Here is a 9,630-nt window from a genome sequence, read left to right as displayed (position 1 = left end):
GGGCCGAAATATGAATCATTCGTAACATCTACTACAACTCGTATGAATGTTGATGATCTTTCTATTAATGACCTCCATGGCCTTCTGATAAGTCATGAAATCTGGTTAAAACAGGATCAAACCTCTGATTCGTTGCTCTCAACTAATATGGTCGTCCTTCAACCATAGCAGCAGCAACGTCCACATCAGAATTAGCCCTTCCAATCGCGTGGTGGATACAATCCTCGAGGAGGTCGTGGCCATGGTAGTAGAGGTGGACGTTCCGGTTCCAATTCTTCTGGTACTTCCAATAATAATACACCAAAAGTTATCTGTCAGTTGTTCTCGAAGCCAAGACATGTAGTTCAGACCTGTCATCACCATTTTGACATCTCTTATACCAGTGAAACTGATGCATCTACTCCCATGCAAGCCTACCAAACCTCTATTGCTTCTTCATCAAATGATCTTGCATAGTACCCTGATTCCGGTGTAACAAATCACATGACTCCCGACGTCAACAATCTTCAACAGCGCTCAGAGTACTCTGGTACTGACCAAGTCCGTGTAAGACATGGTACAAGTTTTAGTATTCAGCATATCGGTTCTTCATGCTTCTCTCATAATAATTTTATCTTTCATTCACACAATATTCTGCATGTTCCTGCTCTCTCTAAAAATTTACTATCCATTTCTCAATTTACTCGTGACAACAATGTGGTTTTTGAATTTCACCCCTCTCATTTTGTTGTGAAGGATCCTATGGGGATGGAGCTCCTTCGAGGACCTAGTGCGCATGGTCTCTACCTGCAGTCTGCTGCTTTTTTCGTTCAAGATGCTTAGTCATTTTCTTCCAATAAATCACTTCAGACATTTGTTGGTGAAAGAGTGTCCATGTCTCAGTGGCAGGCTCGTCTTGGGCATCCGGCTTTGTCTATTGTTAAAAGAGTCCTTAGTCGTTATGGTTTGTCTTCCGTTAATGAATATTTTACAATTTGTGAGTCCTGTCAATTGGCCAAAAGTAAGCAATTACCCTTTCTTCGTTCTCCACATTGCTCTAAAGCACCATTTGATCTCATTTTCTCTGATGTTTGGGGTCCCGCCCCTATGATGTGAAGGATAAATCTTCAGATAACTCTTAGGTCATCAATATCTTATCCTTAGAATCCATATCACTAATAACTACTGTACAGTTGTTCCTTATCTAATGTAAATATCCGGTTCAAACTCAACCACTTGTAAACCTATATAAGCAATACAATCTTTGCTCACTGGGTGTGCGATTTCTATTAATCTTTGTATCTAAATCAAGTGTTTTTAGTACTTGACAAGAAATCCAGTTTCATGCCCCCATCGGTCTGGGTGTCATCGGCCTGCATGCTAGGGAGAGCTTTGTTAGAACTGATTGTATTGGATGTATTTGACAAGAAATCCAAATTTATTTAGGTTAGGAGTCGTCGATCATCTTTGAAGAGAAATTCAGGAAGATTCAACTCAGTAACCCATCCTTCTAGGATATAGTTGATAGTTTGAAAGGAAGCGTTGAGTTTCTTAAGCTATGTGAGTTTGATAAATCTGAAGGGAGCAAATTTTTGTTCCTTTCAAAGGACAAGGTTGACATGTAGTGTTAACTCTGTTGGTTCTAAGCTGAACCATGCTGATTTACCCGATCTAATCGACTCATTTATGGAGATGGACGGCCGTTGTCGTACACCGAGACAAAAGACATGTTAGAAGGCCTGGGGTGCGATTCATCGGATGGAGACATCTAAGTTATGAGAAATGATCCATAAGGAAGTGGAACTTGTATGCCGAGTTCTTGGAACAAGGTCGTTTTAAAGGGTTTAAACGTCAATTGATGTGTCAATTGCAGGAGAGGGGCCTCGACGTAAGTGATTAACACATTGGACAACCTTACTCTGTTTTTAGCTTTTTTTTCAGTATTGAACCGGTGGTGATGTCGTTGTTGCTATTGGTGGTGTGGCTATCAAAGAAGAGAAGGTTGAAGAGGGATGAGGGTAGTATTGAATTTTAAAAAACTATATATCATGTGGTGTCACGTGTGTAAGAATTTTGAAAGAACATTAACTGATATTAAAAATAAGGGTAAATTTAGTCGATTATCAGAAAATTTAGGGGTACTGCAAATTTTTCAATCAGTTAAACAATTAAGAATAATTTAAGAAATTTGTCAAAAATAATGTAAAAATGAAAGAAAGAATTCAAAATTCCTTTTCACTGTTAATGTTTCGTACTGCCCTCATTACTTGGAAAACTACAAAGTGTCAAGTCAATGACATTCATAGCAATGGTCCCATGTCTCTCGAGTCTGGTTGGTGCCGCTGTAGTAGTGGTTAGATGGGTCCGAGTACGGGGGTTTGGTCCCAATTCTCCTGTTCCTTCTCCGGATAGAAGTGTATTACCATTTTTCGAAAAACTATGGAAATAATTAAACCGACAATTAATGAGAAAATACGCCTCCGATTCCTAAAAAAGACAAATCCAAACAGCTAAAAATTGATCAAACGCTCCAATGTTATCGTTTTGAAACGATTTAGCAAGTGGTCCATCTAGTGAAGCTGTGAAAAGGCTCCCATTAATGGCAGTGGTCCTGCATCCTTCTGTAGTTAGTTTTAGGGATATGCGAAGGATATGTTTTGGTTTCCTGTGAAGTGTTTCCAAATTCCAACTGGTATCAGAGAAATCGAGAAACGCCCAAATCGATATACAGATAGAATCACAGATGGTTACTAGAGATGAGACAGAGAATAGATTGAGTTAAAATTAAATTAAATTATAATTATTTTCAAGATATATTCAACTTGGACATAGAGACAGTTGAGTAAACCAGGGGTTATAACTTAATAACAAAGTGGGGTTGGAGTTGTTAACTAAAACGGCAAGTTAACGGCCGTTAGCCAGGAGAGTAACGGCGGTTTCCTTGCAAGGGCTTGGTGGTAGGCTGCTCTTCCCCGTAGCAACAAGCCGTTGCACGAAGCTCTCGATTCTCTGTCCGTTGGTCTCCGTCAGCAACCGTTTCCCTCCAAACGGTAGCGACTCCACTCCTCTCTCCCTCAACACATCCTCTTCCGTTTCCGTTGTGAAACCGTTAGCCTGCATCGTTAATAACGGTCTGTTATTTACTTCCGTCGTTTTAATAGAAAACATTAATAAAGGGGTAAATGTATAAAAATACAGTACTTGGATTCTCACGTAGTCCGTACGGTTCCAGCAGAATGCGTTCCCGAGCATCTGATCGACGGTTTCTGAGACGCCGTCGAGAGCAATGTCAACGACCGACGGAGTGGAGCATTCCCCGCTCCGTTGCAGTTGCCGGTGAGAGGGGCTTCTCAAGGGCCCGTTGCCTAATGACAGAACAAGCAAGTCTTCGACGCCATTAACAGACGGGAAATCCCGTTTGTTATGCAAGACGTGAGTGACGGCAGCAGCGGTGGGGTTGTTCATGACAAGACCTCCGTCAATGGCCAGACAAGTCGTTTTTCCGTCAATGGAGGTCAATTCAAACGGTTTGAAGAGGGTTGGAGTGGCGGATGTGGCACGGCAGACCTTCCAGAGTTCGAAATTAAAGCTCGGAGACTCCGAAGCGTCGGCTCTGGAGAAAACAAAGGGTGCAGAGCTGTTGAGGTCGTAGCAAGGAACAAGAAGAGGCTTGCACGTGTCCTTCAATGTCAAAACTTTACCATCATTCCTGCGTAACGCCTCTTTTAACACATTATCGATGCTCTTATCGGAAAACCTCTGTCGCCGACGGAGAATCCCTACATTCTTGATCTTGAACATCTCAGAGTGTTTCTCTAGTACAAATTTAACGGCATCCTTGGCGGAGAAGAGCGGACGACCAGTGCCGTCGTCTGCAGTCAGCATGGTAGCGAAAATGGCGCCTATTCCAGTGCCGGCAAGGACGTCAAAGAAATCGATAATACAAGCTTGAGAATCGCCCGTCCTGGCCCGGATCTGCTCTTCAAGATGGATTAAGGCTGCGCCAGCGACGAGGCCTTTGGTTCCTCCACCATCGATGCTCAGAATTCTGGTCTTCTTGTATTCGCAATGTGAGAGCCACTTGTGCTCAAGCTGGGAGAATATCTCCAACGTCATTTTACTAAACTCCATAATTACCTTCTTCTGCTGCTGCTCTCCGTCTATACTATACACAATGCAGAGAAGAGCAAGTAAGAAGATCTCTAGACTGGGTGTTGACGGAGAAGTGTTGAAGAAGCTGTCGTCGATTGTCGCAGATTCTGAGAGGGAATCCGTGAAAAAGGAAATATCACGCTTTATTGCTGAGAAGCATTAATGGAGGAAAATTTTGCTTCGCTCACTGTACACTCCTTTTCTAACAGTGCGAGTCTGTTATGCTTCTTTCACACTCTCTCAATCTGTGTTAAAAGCTAAGCCTATTAAGTGGCTTAAAGTGGGAGCCTGGGAGGCAACATCTCACGTTTCCAGTATTTATATAAACAGGAATCAATAATTAAATCAAGGAGAAAGGCTGAACTGAAAACTGAATCGGGTACCCTTCCCCCATTTCCTTTCGCTTTCTTCTTTTATTTTTTTATTTTTTCCTCTTTTTTAATTCATATCATAGATAGTTGTAATTTTATATTAATTTTTCACCGTTTTACTTCAACTTACAGCCGGCGACACATGCATCATGTATGGTTCTTTCTGTCCTGCGCACTTTGGCTGACAGGGGCGAGAGATTCCGCTTTTTGATCGGCTCGGCGCATTTCTTATTATTTTTATCTTGTTTCTCTGTTAGTGAGTAGTAGTGACTTCGTTCTTGATTCTCATTTTCCTTCCATTTCCCTTTTTGGCAAGTTTACTTACTTCCCCAGCTCTTTCCCAGAGAGATCGAATTAGAATTACATTCGGGGAGCTACTTCTTCCAATATCAAAATGGAATGAAACACCAATATTATAGAATCTCTACTTCCCAAGTCCCAACCCATCTTGAATCAGATCATCCTTCTCTGTGATTTCATTTTATTTATAACTTCCTCTTCAAAAGTTAATGGTAGGGATCTACATACTTTTGCTTCTCGCAGTCCTGCAGCTTCAATATATACTTGATAAAGCAATCTCACCGGACCAGACAGACCCTTGATTGCAGAGAAAATGGGTAGAAGTGGGTCAGTTTGCAGTTCACCTAAGGTTCTGTAGTCTGACTGGTGGCCAAATGGGCTCTCTATGAATTATCGGAAATTGATAGTAACAGAGGAAATGAAACCATATATTTGCGGCATTGTCTCTGGTTAATTCGAACATTTCTACAGTGGTTTAACACAGAAATCTGATGAAACTAACAATATAAATCAATTTGGGAAGAGGAGGGAAGCCGCTACCAACCAAACCCAGTCTAGGACTCCTGATTATGAATAGAGTAATAGTCTCCATCAGCAATGAGAGGAGAGCCCTAAATTCAATGGTGGAAGTAACACTTTGTCCTTCTGGCTTTAGTAAAATAGGGGTCCTCGGACTAGTCAAGATAGCAGGTGACACTGTCAGCTTGGATTTTGGATTTGGAAGAGGCGAGACGAGGAAGGAATGGTCGGCCAAGCCTTGTCTTCGCTACAGACGGCGCAATTGGTGGCACCACTGGTGACTGGTGACTGGCGACTTCCCAGGACTGGAGTGCCAAGAACAATAATCTCCCAGATCTTGGACCAGTCCTAGACATTGTTTATTATTTCCAATTGTAGGAAACTATTTTCTCCATGCACATTGTGACATTGGTTTTGGCTTAAGTCGGCCAAGATGAAGGAATGAATCCTGGCAAATGTATAGATTGAGCCCAACAAATTCTTACCTAAAGTACATGGGATCATGAACGGGAATCCTGTTTTTAATATTTTGCTTCATCAAAGGCCATCACGCCATGTCCATAAGTGGATCCATTGTTATGGTAAGCCTTCTAAAATCATTTCTTGTTAATTCAACTCACCACCTTTTTCGCTTGCCCTCTGCTTGCCTTTTCTTGACCCTTGGCTGTGTTTGGTTTCATAGTAGATAGAAGACGAACAGTAAGTCTTTATTTTCCATCAAACTAAACATTAAATTTTACAGCATGTCATTAATTTTAAACCATCTGAAGGACCGTTTGGTAACAGTTGAAGTGGAAGCGGTTGAACTGAAAAACTTATAACTTATTGCTTTGTCTTTTAGTGAATAAGTTTTTAAGAAGGTTGTGGGCTCCTTAATGACTGAAGCTGGAGTTAGGTAGATCACTATATATTCTTAAAAACTTTGTCATTATGATGGCAACAGTAGTAATATGTGTCCTATTATTACCTTAAATATAGTAATGAGAGAGAATGTGAATTAATACATTAAATATAAGACTTAATTAGAGGGAATTGAATTAGGTGAGAACTGATAATTCAAATTACACTTTCTGCCCTGACAATTGAAAAGGGACTAAAATAAATAAATAAATAAATATATATATATATATATATATACATTTTAGTCAAGGAAACAAGCTCATTTGTAGTGTGACTTAAGCACTTGCATTGCATGTCAAAAATTTTTCTCCATATTAATTACTTGAATTCTATAAAGATCATAGTTAAGATAGAAATTGAAAATTTATAAAAGTAACAATTTGATTAAAAATAAACTTAATGTTTGTAGTAAATGTGTACATGCATTGCATGTGGATATTCAAATTTGAAATGCACGAAATAGAGAGAGAGAGAGAGATATGAATGGGTCAAGTCTGGTTCGAGACAAAGTAGACCAGTCCTGAACCAATTCTTAATCGATTAGACCTAGAACCAAATTGATTATTAATTGGGATAATCAGGCCTAACTTGACTATACTTGACATCTATAATTTTCCTATGACAATAACAACTTGGAACTAGGGGTTTCAATGGACCAGTTTCGGATTGGACCCCGTCCAAACCAAAATCAATTTGGATGGACCAATAACACATATTGAATTGGACCAGCCCGGACTTAATGGTCCAAAGTATTTATTGGATTGGATTGGACCTGGTCCATCCATAATGAATTTATATTGGATTGGGTTGGATTGAGACAATATCTGGTCCATTGATAGAAGATAAGAATATAGGTGTCAATGGACCAGGTTTGGGTTAGAATTAATCTAAATTAAAACAAATTTGAACCGAGTAGACGGTCCAGTCATTGAATTGGATCAGTCCAAAATGGTCCACAATATTCATGGGATTGGATTGGATCTGGTCCATTTGTAATGGACTCACATTGGACTGAATCAGATTGGATCAAATCCAGTCCAATTGGCACCCCTACTTTCATTTTTGATAATATAACCTTAATAAAAATGGCATTAAATAGCAATATGTTTATATGCATGATAAAGTAAGTGTTTTTAACCAAAATTATCTTATATACTGTTAATAAAATTTATCTTTCTAAACATAAAGTATAGCAAAAATTGCAAGAAACCCAGAAAACCTATATTATTAACCATATAATTGGTTGGAAACATTAAGAACTAGCGCCAACCCAATAATTAATCAAGAGATAAAACACAGAACTAGAACCAACATAATCTGTTTGGTCAGTTTGATTCTATGAGATAGGCCTGACCTATTCACAGCTCAATGCTAAGGGCGCTTTAGTTTGTAGCCGGAATTAAAATGGTCTATTCCCATAATCTGTTTATTTCAGACAGGAATCATAATGAAAATTGAAATTAATTGGAATGAAATTTCATTCCCAAAAGATGGAGAGGCAATGACCATTCCCTCAAATGGAAGAATGTCATTCCATAAGGTATAGAAATGAGATTCCAATTCTATCCCACCAAACAGTTGGAATCGAAATGGCCCAATCTGATTCCAATTTCAAACCCCTATTCCTAAGAACCAAATGGGCCCTAAGACTGAACATGCTATTGAAACGTAATATTTGAACATTATGGTGATTGTCATGCTAAGCCAAGTCCTATATTCTATCCTCTAATTCTCATGAGTTATTTAATATATTTTTCATTTTCTTCCGATTATATATAGCTTCAGTTAATATAACGTTGACATCAAATAACATACAAAACAAAACCTACTCCATGCTTATATTAACCAGTAGATAGAGATAACTAGTGTGAGCAGATATGTCATCGGTTATGGGCAGAGTCCTCTAGCAATGTCATGTCGCTGTACCACGCCATTAGCTCAAAGGTAGGGCTTTGAATTGGTTTTTAGTAAGAAAAGGCAGCAAACAAATCCTACTTTCTTATGGGGCAGGACTCAATCATGGCCAATAAGGCTAAGCCAAGATAGGGCAGGCATGTGTACCCTCTGGGTAGGCTGACCTGTTTGTTTCAACCATATTCTTCTCTTTTGGTAAGTTGGCACTATTATGCCAACTTAAATGTTATATCTTGACAGTGCATTTACAGACTGGCCTAGCTGAAAAGATGGGACCTACGGTTCAGTGGATCCAACAATTGGGATTTGTTGCTTCTTGGACTAAAACAAACGATTTGCAACTATGGCCATGTATTCCCTGAATTTTACTACTGGAGAAAAGTTGAGAGAAAGAGATAAAGAGGGGGTAGAGGTGTGATAAGGGGTAATGGCCCTTATGTTGTCACTATGTCCATTACCCAACATTGGTCCCAACCATCTGAGATATTCGAGGACTGGGCTAGATACAGTCCTCATCTTTTGGCCCCAGTTCACACGTTTTACAGCCCAAGATTTTATGGTTAAACCAAGTAAGGGCCCTTTTTTTAAGTTTAACCAGGCAAGTTCATTACTTAAGTACTCAAAGACCATTTGATTTATGGTTGGAATCTCGGAATTGGAATGATCTATTCCTTATAGTCTAATTGATTAAAACAGAAATTAGAATGGAAATTTGGATGAACTGGAATGGAATTTTATTCCTAGGGGGGGGGGGGATGGCCATTCCCTCAAATGGGAGAATGTTTGGATCAGCTGGAATGCTGGAATGGAATTTTATTCCTAAGGGAGGGGGGGGGAGATGGCCATTCCCTAAAATGGGAGAATGTCATTGCACCAAGAATGGGAATGAGATTTCAATTCCGTCCAACTAAAAAGTTGGAATTGAAATAGCCCATTCCAATTTCGATTCCAAAACTCCTTTCCTGCAAACCAAACAGGACCTCAGATTTTACGGTTTCACTAAATAAATAGCCCCCCTTTTTCACCAAGTGGTTGCTCTTAGATTTGAACCCACGTTCTCATGCTTGACAACCCCAGACTTTACAATTACACCAAGTAGACATGCCCATGGGCAATGAACATTTAACACTGTTTCGGGCTCAGGCTTTGAGATGATCCATTCAAATTTTAGCAAAAGCTCAGCCCAAACCCAGCCCATGAACAGGTCTAACACTAAGTAATAGCCCCTATATTTTATACCATACTGATTTTAGCTATTTAGGCCCCATTTGGTTCATGGGAATAGGGGTCTGGAAGACCAACCATTTGGTTGGATAAAATTGGAATCCCATTCTCATTCTTGCTGGAATGGCCATTCCCTGCCTTTTTATTGGAAATGAAATCTCATTCTTACTTATCTCAATTTTCATTCCCATTCCTATCTGAATCATTCCAATTCCAATTTCAAACAGAAATTGGAATTGTTAGGCCAGGTCATCTGCTTGACTGCGATAGG

At 39.7% G+C, this 9,630-nt stretch overlaps 1 protein-coding gene across 2 annotated transcripts; it reads right to left on the bottom strand.

Annotated features, from left to right (window-relative positions):
* Window positions 1-2,752: 2,752 nt before the first annotated feature.
* PLP9 (PATATIN-like protein 9) lies at window positions 2,753-4,418 on the bottom strand. Of its 2 annotated transcripts, none has more exons than XM_010257683.3 (2): window positions 3,181-4,418; window positions 2,753-3,093 (listed from the first exon to the last, which is right to left on the bottom strand). In XM_010257683.3, exons 1-2 carry the CDS (start codon window positions 4,108-4,110, stop codon window positions 2,884-2,886), a joined length of 1,140 nt encoding a protein of 379 aa, XP_010255985.1. In that variant the 5' UTR covers window positions 4,111-4,418; the 3' UTR covers window positions 2,753-2,883. The 2 variants fall into 2 exon arrangements, with proteins under 2 accessions (XP_010255985.1, XP_010255987.1); XM_010257685.3 differs by having other exon boundaries at window positions 3,193-4,418.
* Between the last annotated feature and the right edge of the window lie 5,212 nt (window positions 4,419-9,630).

The sequence above is a fragment of the Nelumbo nucifera genome, chromosome 1 (assembly GCF_055504915.1).
Source record: "Nelumbo nucifera cultivar China Antique chromosome 1, China Antique-T2T, whole genome shotgun sequence".
Lineage (NCBI taxonomy): Eukaryota > Viridiplantae > Streptophyta > Magnoliopsida > Proteales > Nelumbonaceae > Nelumbo > Nelumbo nucifera.
The sequence above is the reverse complement of the archived record's forward strand: the minus strand, read 5'-3'. Positions and strand labels throughout refer to the sequence as shown.